The sequence below is a fragment of the Bubalus bubalis genome, chromosome 4 (assembly GCF_019923935.1).
Source record: "Bubalus bubalis isolate 160015118507 breed Murrah chromosome 4, NDDB_SH_1, whole genome shotgun sequence".
NCBI classification, from domain to species: Eukaryota; Metazoa; Chordata; class Mammalia; order Artiodactyla; family Bovidae; genus Bubalus; species Bubalus bubalis.
This window is the reverse complement of record NC_059160.1, coordinates 145,661,855-145,677,293: the sequence shown is the minus strand read 5'-3', so window position 1 is coordinate 145,677,293 and position 15,439 is coordinate 145,661,855. Positions and strand designations below refer to the sequence as shown.

Sequence of the window (15,439 nt, the reverse complement as noted above, 5' to 3'; positions counted from 1 at the left end):
GACACGACTGAGCGATATAACTTAATTTTAAATCTCAGTGGCTTCAAACAACAAAATCTTGTATTTACAGTTGGGATAGCATTGAGTGTCTGTGATGGTTATTGGCACTGTTCACATGCCTGAGTGCTAGGCGACTTGCTGTCTTCAGTGGTGATGGAGGACTAGACCTGAATCTTCTTGAGAAGATAACTCAGCACAAATATGGCCCAGGAGGTCTGTGCACAGAGTGGGGAAAATATTAAAACAGTGACAACAATAATCTCCCTTGATGATAGTAAATTTCAGCAAGAACATCTAATTTTAAGTAGCGCATCTTTCTGAAGCTTCTCCCGGATAAACCAACTGCAAACGTTGTCCGTGGTAGCCAGCCAGGCGACTCTGTGTGTGTCAGGAGGGTGTGGAGAGTCAGTAGGTGGCACGACTACAATTGCAGAACCTAGAGCCACACTGGCCTCAGGGCAGAACCTGGCTCTGCTGTTTCTAATGTCCTGATCTATATGATGCGATCCATTCTACACCATTCAGTGGGTCATCGTAAGGATTAAGTTGAGGTAAAACATGGTAACATTGAACAGAGGGTACCGACATGTGGTGAGTATTCAAGACGGTTTGCTCTATTGATCATTATGTAATCGGTCCCCTGTGCCGTCATGTCCCGATCCTGTCTGCTCCTCCCAAGACGACCTGAGGTATCCAGATAGTGCATGCCAGGAGGATCTGTTGTACTTTTGGGATGGACCACCTAATGAGCAAATAATCTGTAATTTGATAGGAGTAAAAGTTGCCCTTTTCTAGAATGGGGTTCACCCAGATGGAATCAAGCCAGAAAGTCATGAGGAGAAAAAGAGCTTAGGAAGAAGAACCTGCTGTTCAGAGTGGTTCTTGAGCAAACACTGCTGAAACAGGAATGCCTTGTTTGTCTTGGAGTTTTTTCTAAAGTTTTTATTTACTTATTTTATTATTTATTTTTGGCTGTGCTGGGTCTTCTTTCCGTGTATGGGCTTTCTCTAGTTGTGGCGAGTGGGGGGTACTCTCCAGGTGTGGTGCACAGGCTTCTCGTTGTGGTGGCTTCTCTTGTTGCACAGCATGGGCTCTGGGGCACTTGAGCTTCAGTAGTTGTGGTTTACGGGCTCCAGAGCACAGGCTCAGAAGTTGTGGTGCATGGGCTTAGTTGCCCCGAGGCATGTGGAATCTCCCCAGAGAAGGAATTGAACCTGCGTTGGCAGGTGTATACCTAACCAATGGACCACCAGGGAAGTCCTAACTTCGGCTTTTTAATTAACCTCATTGATGAGGGAGCAGTCTTGACCTTCTGACACCTGGGTTGTTGACGTTGGTTTGTAAAGCTTGGAAGAGCAAGCCTCCCACGGGTCTGTCAGGCTCTGAGCCTGAACAGAAGATCCCTGCCCTCCCGCTTCTCCCCCAACCCTGAGAGGAGAGGACGTGATGATGCAAAAGCCTGGGGATGATGTTCATTGTAGCCACACATGATGGCAAGGAATTTAAAGAGCCTTTGAGTCATGAATGCAGCAAGACAGAGATGTGGAGAAAAGCTATTGAACAGCAAAGAAATAGAGCTGGCAGGGCACGCTGTGCTTTCATTAAAACGCTGTCAGTCAGATGAAAAGCTTTCAGCTTCTCAACTGCGGAGATGCCCCTGGCTGATCCCAGGCACATCTCCCCAGCAGGACTCGCAGACTGTGCTCTGCATGGAGGTGTCTCCAGCCTCCACCAGAGGCTCTGCTCCCTGAAGGCTCCACTCAGCCCTGACCTGATATCAGTGCCTGAATGGACCCCTCCCCGACCCCACCCCTGAGGAAGTGGAACTGTCATTCCATCCCTCCCTTCCTTCTCTTATCCGTGAATCTCAGGGAACATGGGGAACATCTGACCACCTGTTGGGATCTGCCAGGTGTGTGTGCCTTTGGGCAGGTTATTTGATCTCTGTGATCCTCAGTGCTCTCATCCATAAATTGGGAGATATTTGTGAGATTTCATGAACAACTAATACATTGCCTGGGACATAGCATCACTCATTAAATATTCACACCTGTCTCCTCACCTTGGTCATGTTTATCCCATGTTTGGTGACCAGTACCAGGACATCCAGGCCATCCCAATCCTGGCTTCTCTGCCACCTGGAGGTGTAATCTTGGCAAATTGCTTAACCTCTCTAAGTCACCATTTCTGCTTCCATCAAATGGAACAGAGTAAGACAAATCTTGCAGAGCTGTTCTGAGGATCAAATGAGACAATAAGTATCGCTCCTGGTGGCGTCTGGGACTCATAGTAAGTAACAAAGGAAAAAGGAGCTCCTGTTACCACTTCTGTAGTACCACAGTGGAGTCCAGCAAGATGATGTTGTGTGACTTCTCCTGTGTTGTGTGAAGATCATCCCAGAGGATGTTCCAGGGCAGCCGGGGCCTGGATCCGAGTGTGAGTGCTGGACCTGCAGATCCTCAGCCTAATCATAAAGGGTCTGGATTACCTGGGGGAGGAGGCCTTGGGGATCCACTGAAGAATTACAAGCTCAGAGCTGTGCTCATGAAGTGAAATAGGTCCCACTGTGCAGTGTTGATTGGAAAGGGGCTGGAGGCAAGAGTCCAGGGAGGAGGCTGCCAGAGTGGTCCAGGTGAGAGGGATTGGGAGGAACAAAATCAAGAGCCTGTTTGAGCTGCAGTAAGGAAAGCCTGTCTGGTCATTCTGGATACCTCAATGCAGGGATTCTGTGGCCCCTAAATCAGCCTCAGGAAGGACCCCAGATGTGCCATCCTGAACAGGGGTGAGAGCCTTGCTTTCCAAAGCCAAAAGCAGGGCACCCAGCTGGAATGATGGGTGGCAGTGGTCAGGGTTACCCCTCCTTTTGCATGACTATGGAATTCGCCCTTTGGGAAGACTTCCTTTGGATCTGGGTTTCCTCGCTGCTTTCCTGGCCCAGGCGGCCAGCAGTCACTGTGGTCTCTGGGTTGTTTCCACTTCCCCCCTCCTTACTCTTCCTTCCCCACCTGGCAGAACTCCGCCTGGAAGGGAACTTCCTGCACCGCCTTCCCAGTGAGGTCAGCACCCTGCAGCACCTCAAGACCATCGACCTGTCCCGGAACCAGTTCCACGACTTCCCCGAGCAGCTCACCACCCTGCCTGCGCTGGAGAACATCAATCTGGAAGAGAATGAGATTGTGGGTGAGTGGACCCAGCCCATGGCCCTGCCCCTCCTCTGTCTGCAGAGCCTGCCCTGAGCTCCCTTGCCTGAGGTGAGGCTCACAGGGCCTTCTGGGGCACAACGGATGGGGCTCTGGAGGCAGAGTTTCATAGACAAGAGTGCAAGGTTGGGCTTTCTGGTCTGAGATTCCTGAGTACAGGGCATTGAGCCTAGAAAGGTAACTATTATGAGGTCCTGCTGCCTGCCAGGGGCTAGGCTGGACACTTGCTTTCACCTGGCAGGTAGAAGGTCTTGGCTTTTCACACCGCAAGCCCTGAACTAGTTGGGCCACCTTGGACCTCAAGCTCTCCTCTTGTCTCCATCTGCCAGCCTTGGCTGCCTTTACAACCCTTCAGCACAGACCTTCTATGTGTTAACTCCTGCCTGAGCTCCTGGCTCTCCCTCCCTGGCTTCACAGAAGCTCTTTGCCATGATTAAGCAGGAGCTCCTGGGCAAACAAGTTCAGAACAGCCTCTCTGTACCTTCCAGTACAAATACTCTCCCCCTCAGGGAAGCAGGAGGTCTCTCCCTCCGAGTTGGAGGTGTGCCTCCTGCAAACAGCAGACCCCAGCAAGCTGGATTCCTCTGAGGTGGAAGAGGGGTTCCTTTCTTCCTTTGGTAACACTTGCATACCTCTTGGTCTCATTAGACCTCAGCATCCTCTCCAACTGCTGTCTAGCCCCTCCAAGGGAGAGCCCGGCACTCACAGGGTACCTCAGCGCCCCTCCTCCTCGGCTCCTCCTGCTGCTGCTTTGGCAGGCTCTGGAAGCCCATCTCCAGCTCCATGTCGCCTTCTCTCACGTGGCCTCTAATGTTGATGGTTAATAATAACCCCCTTCAGTTATGCATTCACTTTTGTAAGCTCTTTTGCAGGCATTATGCTATTAGATTAAAAGCAAGAGGCCTCTGGTGGTTCGGTGCTGCCTGGTGCACTGGTGAGCCTCCCTTCTATCAAGGATGCTGCCTGCAGGGCTCAGGCTCTGGCTGAGTGGGAGGGGGAGCCAGCTAAGCTCTGAATTTCGGGGTCCATCCTTTTACAGGTGTGTAAACTGAGGCTCAGAGAGGTCATGAGAGAGCATGGGGTTACACAGTGAGATCACAGAAATGCCAGGCTAAGAGTGCATGATTCTAAAACTCAGCCCTATGCCTGGAGAGGGCTTCCCTTGTCTGGCCTCTGGGAAGGCCCTGGGAGTGGGCTCTGGTTCAGACTTGCCGTCCCAAGACCAGGATCACTGAGTTGCTGGCCCCTGGATTGGCACCCCCTGGGCCACTTGGGCCCTTGTGCTGTCTTTAAGCAGAAGTACCTGTTTACTGTAAAGCTCCTGACCACCTAGGGCTTCCCTGGTAGCTCAGTTGGTAAAGAATCCGCCTGCAATGCAGGAGACCCTGGTTCAATTCCTGGGTCGGGAAGATCCTCCAGAGAAGGGATAGGCTACCCACTCCAGTATTCTTGGGCTTCCCTGGTGGCTCAGCTGGTAAAGAATCAACCTGAAATGCCTGCAGTGTAGGAGACCTGGGTTCGATCCCTGGGTTGGGAAGATCCCCTGGAGAAGAGAAAGGCTACCCACTCCAATATTCTGACTTGGAGAATCCCATGGACTGTATAGACATTACTTTGCTGACAAAGGTCTGTCTAGTCAAAGCTATGGTTTTTCCAGTAGTCATGTATGGATGTGAGAGTTGGACTTTACAGAAAGCTGAGCACCAAAGAATTGATCCTTTTGAACTGTGGTGTTGGAGAATACTCTTGAGAGTCCCTTGGACTGCAAGGAAATCAAACCAGTCCATCCTAAAGGAAATCAGTCCTGAATATTCATTGGAAGGACTGATGTTGAAGCTGAAACTCCAGTATTTTGGCCATTTGATGCGAAGAACTGACTCATTTGAAAGGACCCTGATGCTGGGAAAGATTGAAGGTAGGAGGAGAAGGGGATGACAGAGGATGAGATGGTTGGATGGCATCACCTACTCAATGGACATGAGTTTGAGCAATCTCCAGGAGCTGGTGATGGACAGGGAAGCCTGGTGTGCTGCAGTCCATGGGGTTGCAAAGAGTCGGACATAACTAAGTGACTGAACTGAACTGTATAGTCCAGGGAGTGGCAGAGTCAGACGTGACTGAGCGACTTTGACTTTGCAGATCACTGGGGTCTTGCCCTGAGCTCTTGATTCTTGGCCAGGCCCTCCTTGCTGGGCCCTTCCTCTGCTGCCTTTTGTTCTTTGAGGCATTCCCGATGTCTGCTGCTTTTCCAAACGGGGCAGTAACCAAGAAAGGACTACTTGTTTGGGCTAATGTCAAGACCAGAGCTGGGTGGGTAGCTGCAGGCAGGCAGGTCAGGATAAGTATTGGCCATTGGCTTCCTCACTTCCTGACTGTATCTTTGAAAGACTTGCATCCCTTCTCTAAGCTTCTGCTGCTTCTCCGCTTTCATGTGGTGGTTCTCCGACCCTCCCCAAACCCCTGCCCCAGAAGGTGGCTTTTCCTCAAGCAGGAGAGCAGGGTGAGTGGGCATCTCTGCTGGCTGTAGTATAAGAAATGCCTCTCCCCAAAATGAGAAGTACAGGGTGACAGATCCCCTAATCTTACCCCCTCCAGCAAGGCTGACAACATTCCTTAGCAGTAACAGCTCCCAGAACCTAGATCAGCTGTTTTGATTTATTCTTTTGTACACATATCTCTTCCTTTCTACAGAGTGACGGTAATAACTCTGCACATGGAAGCATCTTGCAGTTTACCAGGAATGCTCATGTGCAGGCCCAAGACAAGAGCGTGATTATCCCATTTGATAGATGTAGAAACTGACGCACTAAGATTCCCCCGGCCTTCATGGTCAGGTGTCTATTGTACATCTGGCCAGGTAACAGAGACTTCAGCCACTGGGCTGTGTTTCCCAGTCAGTTCCTGCTGCCCAGGCCTGGGGGACATGGGGAGACTGGGGAATGCCCCTGCCTCCAAGTTTTCCCCAAGTGCCCAGCGGCTCCTAGAGGTGCTTGGCTGATCCCAGGACTGCTCCACTGTGGGATGCCCTGGGTGTTCTCCCTGCACCAGGTGGAGAGGGGGGCACACGGAGGCAGTGGTGGTTCCTTGCCGGAATCTCCTCACTTCTACGTTCTACCTCTCTCCAGCCCACCCTAGTTACTTGGATGGTTTCCTGACTCCCAGACCAGTGGAAGACCAGGCCACAGCCTTTGCAGCCCAGGTTGGAGGGAGGAGGGCTGTAATCACAGTGAAGTAGGTGAGGGCTGCACACTCCTTCATTATGGAAATAGCTTTGTACTGTTCGCTTGTTGTAGCTGATCTCCCACAGGAGCTCATTGGGATAATTGTGGTAGGAACTTAGGATGTCTTCAGTGTGGCTTATTTTTCCCCTCAGAGCTCTCAGAGGGGATTGGAAGATTTTCAAAAAAAATGTTTTCTAAAGAAATAAATTGGAGGTGCATGAATCTCCTTAAAGCTTTAGTTCTGTAAGTAGAGAACAAGCAGCTCTGAAACAAGCTCCAGGTGCATCTGAAGGGACCTTCTCAAAAGATGTCTCTGGCCCAGCCTCAGGAAGGCCTGGAAGCTTCCAAGAGCAGTAGCATCATCTTTTTTTTAATTTTAATATATTTTTTTTCCATTTATTTATTTGGCTGCGCCGGGTCTCACCTGCAGCACGCAGCATCTTCAATCTTCATTGCAGTGTGTGGGATCTCCAGACAAGGCATGCTGAGACTTTAGTTCCAGCTTGTGAACTCTTAGTTGCGGCATGCAGGATCTAGTCCCCTGACCAGGGATCGAACCCAGGCCCCCCTGCATTGGGAGCACCGAGTCTTAGCACTGGACCACCAGGGAAGTCCCCAGCAGCGGCATCTTGTTTCTGAACAGTGCCACTGGCTGGCACTCTCTGGGCCATGATGCGGGGAGTGGCTCGGCTCAGGTCCAGGGAGGGGAGAAGACACAGGGCCTCATCAGCGTATGCAGGCTGGGAGATGCAGGGGCACTGCCCTCTGCTTTCTGGTCCAACTGCGGGTGGCGGGAGGATGGTCGTCCTTGGTGCTCACTGGTAGCCGGAGGCCCTCAGGTCGAGGATCTGGGTGGCACGTGGCGGCCTCATTGCTGCTGCCTCCTACAGACAGTCCTCTGGTTTGTGTGTGACTTGGCTTTTGAGTCCTGTCATCTCCAGAGCCAGTGTGAGTGTGGTGTCTGCATGCAGCTGGCTTGCAGCTGGTTGGGAGCACAGTGCAGAGCAGGAATCCCAAAGCTCGAAGGCTCTCTGAAATGACTGACACTGAATAGGGCCGATTGTTTCAAATTGCCAGCTGTGACCCACTAGTAAGCTGTGAGACCAGCATGTGCTGGAGTTCCTCACCTGTAGCATGGTACACACTGCTTTGTGACTTTATAACAGTTTTTCTTTATGCCTGCATGAATATAGGTACTGGGTCATGATGTAAAATATATTTCTTTTTTTTTTTTGGCCACTCCACGAGGCTTGTGGAATCTTAGTTCCCTGACCAGGGATCAAACCCGTGCCCCCCACAGTGGAAGTGTGGAGTCCTAACCCCTGGACCCCCAGGGAAGTCCTAAAATGTATTTCTTGCTGTGAGTCGCAATGAGAAAATAACAAAAGCTGCTTCTCTGAGTGGTCTCACAGCGACCTGGGGTCTGTGCTCAGCTGGCCTAGCTCCCTGTCCTTCCGCTCTCGTCCCTCAACTACACTGCGCTCTTCCCTCCTCCCATGTCCACCCGCATCTATGTCCATCTTGGTCACCACCACTGCGTCCTCCTGGCGACTAGCTGCTGGGGTGGTGGAAGGATGGGCAGTGGGGCCTCAGCTGGGGGGATGATCTCAGCTCTCCTCTCACCTGAGTGTGAAGCCACGCAGATGCTAGGCTCAATGCTACCTGACTGTCTATCCCCATCTCACCTCACCTCACACACACTGCACGGCCTGAGCTCATAGTCCAGAAGTCCTGCCTCTGTTCTTATCATTCTCTCTGCCTCGGTCCTAACCCCCCAAGTGCAGGTCCGGGCCTGGTGCACATGAACAGGAAGTGGTGCAAGTGACAGGACTCTGCCTCCCCCACTCGCTGGCTCCCAGCACACACACCGCAAGTGCCCCCATCCGGATGGGAGGCTTCCTGGCTCCTTGGAGACAAGCCTGCCAGGACATGGTTTTCTCCAGGCACTCCTGAGAGAGAGAAAAGGGTTTGTAGCTTAGAGTGTTTATTCCAAAAGCAATGCATCACAGGTTTCTGGGATATGGAATGGTTCTTGTATTTTCCAAACCAAAAAGAGGTATATGGAAACTTCTGCGTGTGTATAAACAAGACTGCTTGGGGAGAGACAGTCTCTGCAGAGGTAGGGGCTACAGAGATGAAGGAGATACAGATCCTGACCTCAAGCAGCTTGCAGATGGTCGGGGAGGTCTGAGTGGAAGTGTAGAGTAAACTGCTAGATAAGACATGGTTGGGGGACTTCCCTGGTGGTCTCGTGGTTATGACTCCTTGCTTCCACTGCAGGGGGCGTGAGTTCGATCCCTGGTCGGGAACTAGGATCCTGCATGTCTTTCGGCACAGCCAAAAAAAGACCAGACGTGGTCAGAAGGGCTGAGGGTGGCCATCCAACTATCCTTGTGAGGCGGGGTTCCCAAGAGAGCCCTGGGAAAGTTTCAGAGGAGGTGGAAGTGTTTAGTCTGACTGTGAATGGTGACATGAGGAGAAGATGGGTCACTCATCCTATGAAAGCCAGGGAGTCAGTGCTTTATCCCAGCAGCTGTCATAGAGGGCTTGAAGGTGGGTGCTGAAGCAGCGTTCACGCCTAAGAACTTGGAAGTACTTGATGCTACAGAGCAATTCAACACGTTCCTGGAACATGTGGGGGTGAAGGGAAACCAAGTATTGCAGAACCTTCATTTTGCTAAGTAGGAGGCTGTTTTGGCTAAGCTAGAATTTCACTTTTTGTCACCCTCAGTTCACTGTTTTTTTGTTTTGTTTTTTACCTGATGCATTCACTGTTCCAGAGAGAGCAAGAGATCATAGGAAAAGAAAATCTTGTTAAGAATTTAACAAATAGAGCAATGGTACTTTTAAAAGGAAAAGTACAGATATCCTTGGCTTTTCAAAGGTTTGCTTTACATCTCTTCATTTCACTTTGATTTCACTAGTCAAAGAAATCTGAAAAGGATTTTCACTTTTATGAAAACTAGGAAAAGTGCAAACAGCATTCAGCATTCATTTTGCAGCAAGTGCTAATAGAGGAAGCCCCTACCCTGAGCAGGGAGAGTGGCCCCGCCAAGCTTCTTCCCGGGATCCCCACTCAGCATCAAGCCGCCATTGCTTTGAACTGTGTCTGTGAGCATCTGTGCTATATCTCCATTTATTTTGTGTGTCTGTTAGTAAGTGAAAGTGAAAGTCGCTCAGTCATGTCTGACTCTTTGCAACCCCATGGACTATATAGTCCATGGAATTCTCCAGGCCAGAAAACTGGAGTGGATAGCCTTTCCCTTCTCCAGGGGATTTTCCCAACCCAAGAATTGAACCTAGGTCTCCTGCATTACAGATGGATTCTTTACCAGCTGAGCCACATGGGAAGCCCAAGAATACTGGAGTGGGTAGCCTTTCCCTTCTCCAGCAGATCTTCCCAACCCAGGAATCAAACCAGGGTCTCCTGCATTGCAGGCAGATTCTTTACCAGCTGAGCTATCAGGGAACAAGATGTGTCCTAAGGTGATCACTTCTTCACTTTATACCATTTCTGCTTTCAAAAGCTTTTATGTGAACTCTCTGCTTTTGGCTGGCGGGGCACATCTGTATCTGTATTACATAGAGATGCTTTGGGCTGCACTTGCTTAATTCTGCCCAATACAGTTTCACTTCTTACTGTTGAGCCCAACAATTCTCGGAGTCAGTGGGGGCAGGGGTGGTCCCAGGACCAGCAGCATCATCTTAGAACTTGATAGAAATACATATTTTTAGGCCCCTCCCCAGACCTCCTCAATCAGAAACTGGGGGAGAGAAGTGACCTCATCAGTCAGAAACTGGGGGAGGGAAGTGGACAGCAAATGGTTTTGTTTTCTTATTTTGACCTGTGGGATCTCATTTCCCCAACCAGGGATTGAACACAGGCCATGGCAGTGAAAGTGTTAAATCCTAACCACTAGACCACCACCTGATATGAAGAGCCGACTTATTGGAAAAGACCCCAGTGCTGGGAAAGACTGAAAGCAGGAGGAGAAGGGGATGACAGAGGATGAGATGGTTAGATGGCATCACCAATTCAATTGACATGAGTTTGAGCAAGCTCAGGGAGTTGGTGAAGGACTCACAAAGAGTCAGACATGACTGAGCGCCTGAACAACAACAGACCACCAGGGAACTCCCTAGCAATTTATATGAATAATCACCGACCCTGCCCCCAAATGATGCAGATGCATGCTGAAGTTTGAGAACCCCCATCGGAGGCTCTGGCTTCTCCAAGTGCCACCCAGAGGCAGGGTGGGTATCACCGGTTAGAAATTCAGGACCATGGACAGAGGAGCCTGGTGGGCTACAGTCCATAGAGTCAGACATGACTGAGTGACTAACACTTTCTCTTGGGCATGGCTCAGTGTGTAAAGAATCTGCCTGCAATGCAGGAGATGTCAGAGACGTGAGTTCAATCCCTGGGTCAGAAAGATCCCCTGGAGGAGGGCATGGCAACACACCCCAGGATTCTTACCTGGAGAACTCCATGGACAGAGGAGCCTGGTGGGCTATAGTCCGTGGGGTCACAAAGGGTTGGACACGACTGAAGTGACTGAGCACACACAGGCTTCACCTCCAACCTCCTGAGAAAGACACCCAGATGCTTTCTATGCATCGCAGGACCTTTTTCCTAAAGCTCCCAGTGCCATCTCTGGGCAGCTGACTGTGCTCATTGGCCCTGCCATCCTCCCAAGCACAATGCTCCTTAAGCTTCATGGAATTCCTCAGGGTACCCGCCACAGATCCCCATTTGGATCCCTCTGGAGCGCTTGTTAAAAAGGAAGGCTCCTGGGTCTCCTCTCAGACCCACCACATCAGATTTTGTGTGGATGGGACCCAGGAATCTGCCTTTCTAACACATGCCATGGGCGAGGCAGTGGTGTGTTGATTGAGAATCTCTGTGCAACTGATGTCTCTATCATTCTCTCCTTTCCTCACATCTATCCAGCTAGTGCCTAGTACAGCCCACTCTGCTTCCTGAATCATCTACTGCAACTGGTTCGTCCTTTCACACTTCACAACCCCCACCCTTGACTCCCAGTCTTTCATCATTGTTTATCTGGTGCCATGGCGCCAGCCCTCAAACATAAGGTTTCCACAAAGTACAGGACCCTCATCCCCTGGGATACAAGGGTGAGGGTGGGGGGCACCATGGAGACTTGGAGGGAGCACTCCCAGCCCAAGGGGACACCTACACGCCTGCCATGGCCCAGGCCCTCTGTCGCAGTAACTTCTCCCTCCTCTGGGAAGGTGGTGGGGGGGAAGAGGCAGATCCCTGCAGGGAACCACAGCTTCACTCTGGTCTCCATCAATACAAGAGAGTCTCCAGAGTGCCCTCCCTTAGCCTGGGGCACAGGTGCCCACTAGGGCCTCTGGATCGCCTCCCCCGCATTGATGTCTTGTGCCAGCCTCACCCCGTTTCACGGAATTAGCTGATGAGCATCACAGGAGCAGAGAGGCATGGCTTTATTTCACTTTGGGGCTCTACCAGGCTGCCCCTTGGTGGGAGGTCCTGCAGGCTCTGTTGTTCTGGGAGCTCTCGACAGGATGGGGAGATGAGCCACAAACACGGAGTACCAAGTGCTAAGTGAGAGGCCACGTGGCAGCTGAGCAGGGAAGGGCTTCCTGGGGAGCAGGAGTGAGTGGGACCCAGTCCTTTTGTTCCGAAGCACAGCCTCTCTGTGCCTCTGGGGGGACAAAAGGCAACTTCTTTCATAAGAGCCCAGGAAATAGTTTTTAAATAGAGGAAACCCTAGAAAAGCCTAAGTGGAACTAATGTTCTATTTGATCTAAAAAGATAAAATCACACTGATTTAAAAATCTAACAGTCATGGCTGCTTGACACTGCTCTTCTGTAATCCTCCTTTAATTTGTTCAGGCCTCTCTTCTGGATAGGAGGTGTTACCTTCACTTGACAGCTAAGAGACAGGCTCAGAGAGATTAAACAGATTGCACAGGGGTGTGGTGGAGGCAGGATTTGAACCCAGGTCTTTGGCACTCCTGGGCCCACACTGTCTTTGGTGTTCCAGAGCTTGCCAGGTCTACCTGTGATGGGTGTGGAGGGTGTGGGTGGCGCCCAGAGAAGCGTGTGCAGGTCCACATGTCTGGTGGCACCAGGACGCTGTTGGCCAGGTCACAAGGGGAGAGTTTTCTTACACAGGCCTTGCTCAGCCCTGGCATGATCCCTGTGGTGGCAGAGAAAGGAGCTCTCCCTGCAAGGAGTCACACTACAAGGGCTTTTAGCTGGTATTTACAAGGGGCTAATTGGCAAGCACACTTCCTCTAGCTTCCTGCCTGCCAGAGAAGGCTGTTAACATGTGCGTGTGTATGTGTGTGTGTGTGTGTGTGCATGCGAGTGTGTGTGTGTTTTAGCCGCTTGGTCGTGTTAGACTCTTTGCGACCCCATGGACTATGGCCTGCCAGGCTTCTCTGTCCGTGGAATTCTCCAGGCAAGAATACTGGAGTGGGTTGTCATTCCCTTCTCCAGAGGCTCTTTCCAACCCAGGGGTTGAACCTGGGTCTCCTGCATTGCAGGTGAATTCTTTACTGTCTGAGCTACCAGGGAAGCCCTGTTAACCCCTAAGACATGTCAAAACAGAGAGGGTCTGGGAAGACAATGTCAAATCCCTGACACTAGACTCCTGCACACAAATCCTCCTGCCCCTGGTTCTTGGGCTCTAAGCCTGTCTGAGGGGAAATGGAAAGAACCCTGGGCACTAGGTTTGAATTCCCCCCTTCCCCACCCTCCGAGCATACAACAGTCTGAGCCTTGCCCTACCCCTTCCACCAAGCACTAAGTGTTACAGTGCCCAGGAGAAGAGAATTCACCCTCCAGGGTGGCAGCTGTCTGTGTGGCACAGTGGACTCATGCCCTCTGCCCAGTACGCCCTTGTCCAGCACCAGCAGAGCGCTGCCGCATACCCCACGAGCAGTGAGCACTCAGTGCACGCATCGATCGTGAAGCCATCGTTAGACACAGCGTAGGAGTGCATGCTGGCTGTGGAGCCTCTTGAGGGAGAAGCTGGGAGTAAACAAACAGTCTTCAACATCAATTAGACTTGGCCCCCAGATGTGGAGGGGAGGGAAGCTCTTGTTGCAGCTCCTGCCCACGTGTGTCTGCCTGGAGGGAACTAGCAAGCCAATTCTCTGCCCAAATGGCATTCCCTGTGCCAACCAGTGAGTGGTAAAACCTTGATTACCCAGAACCTCCAATTATCCAGGATGCTCGTGACGCTCTGTCGGTAGTACACAAGAGAAGAGCAAGAAAAGTTCTCTGACATTTGCTTCAGTTCATTTCAGTTCAGTCGCTCAGTCGTGTCTGACTCTTTGCGACCCCATGAATCGCAGCACGCCAGGCCTCCCTGTCCATCACCAACTCCCGGAGTTCACTCAAACTCATGTCCATCGAGTCGGTGATGCCATCCAGCCATCTCATCCTCTGTCATCCCCTTCTCATCCTGCCCCCAATCCCTCCCAGCATCAGAGTCTTTTCCAATGAGTCAACTCTTCGCATGAGGTGGCCAAAGTACTGGAGTTTCAGCTTTAGCATCAGTCCTTCCAATGAACACCCAGGACTGATCTCTTTTAGAATGGACTGGTTGGATCTCCTTGCAGTCCAAGGGACTCTCAAGAGTCTTCTCCAACACCACAGTTCAAAAGCATCAATTCTTCGGTGTTCAGCTTTCTTCACAGTCCAACTCTCGCATCCATACATGACCACTGGAAAAACCATAGCTTTGACTAGATGGACCTTTGTTGGCAAAGTAATGTCTCTGCTTTTTAATGTGCTGTCTAGGTTGGTCATAACTTTCCTTCCAAGGAGTAAGCGTCTTTTAATTTCAGGGCTGCAATCACCATCTGCAGTGATTTTGGAGCCCAAAAAAATAAAGTCTGACACTGTTTCCACTGTTTCCCCATCTATTTGCCATGAAGTGATGGGACTGGATGCCATGATCTTAGTTTTCTGAATGTTGAGCTTTAAGCCAACTTTTTCACTCTCCTCTTTCACTTTCATCAAGAGGTTTTTTAGTTCCTCTTCACTTTCTGCCATAAGGGTGGTGTCATCTGCTTAAAACAAAGCAATTCCATGCGGCCTTAGACAAGCCAGTCTAAGAGACAGGCTGTGCCTGTCTCTGTCCAGAGTGCTGGATAGCAGCCCAAATGCTCTGACTCTCAGAACTCAGCCTTGCAAGGGTCTTATTCAGGGAGTAAGAGGCTCCCAGGGGCACAGACAGATTTAGGCATTGGAGAAATGTTCATTCACCAGCTGTTTTTTGATTGAGCAGCTTGCTCTGCGCTAGGCACTGTGCTGGAGATAGAGATGGACAAAGCACGCTCCCTGTTCTTGCGGGGCTCGTGGCATGTCAGTTACCCTGGCTGATACTTAGTGATTGTTTACTTCACATCTGGATCTTCTCTAAGCATTTTCAAGTGTGCTTTTGTTTAACGTGGGCGACAGCCTTATGTTGTTGTTGCTTAGTTGCTAGGTCATGTCTGACTCTTTGTGACCCCATGGACTGCAGCATGCCAGTCTCCTCTGTCCTTCACTATCTCCTGGAGTTTGCTCAAATTCATGTCCGTTGAATCAGCGATGCTATTTAACCATTTCAACCTCTTCTGCACCCTTCTCCTTTTGCCTTCAATTTTTCCCTTTGAGGCAGGTCCTATTATTCTCCCCAGGTGAGGAAACCAAAGCTCAAGGAAGTTAAGTAACTTGGCCAAGGTCATGCTGCCTGGACAAAACCAGGATCCCAGCCCAGACAGTCCTCTCCAGAACCCCAGCTGTTGAGGACAGTGCTTTGCATAAGAAGAGGGACTATAGCTGGAGGGAGATTGAAAGCCACAGGAAAATTATGGCTGAAGCACATAACTTTGGTTGGAGGAAAATTCCCTTGGGAAGGAGAGACCGGGGGTAAGGTAATGAGGCAGGACTTCCTAAGCCATGAGTTCAGGCAATCAGCCTGGCTCTTGGCGGCTGCGCCCCACACAGTGCAGCAGATGGGCCGAGTCCTGGGA

General features: G+C 50.8%; 1 protein-coding gene across 1 annotated transcript in view; it reads left to right on the top strand.

Annotated features, from left to right (window-relative positions):
* The window catches only part of LRRC20 (leucine rich repeat containing 20), a 71,787-nt gene that overhangs the window by 44,791 nt on the left and 11,557 nt on the right, over positions 1-15,439 (top strand). Inside the window, exon 4 of the mRNA XM_006078069.4 lies at positions 3,013-3,180. Coding sequence (XP_006078131.1) covers positions 3,013-3,180 — 168 coding nt within the window. The remainder of the gene's footprint in view (positions 1-3,012; positions 3,181-15,439) is intronic.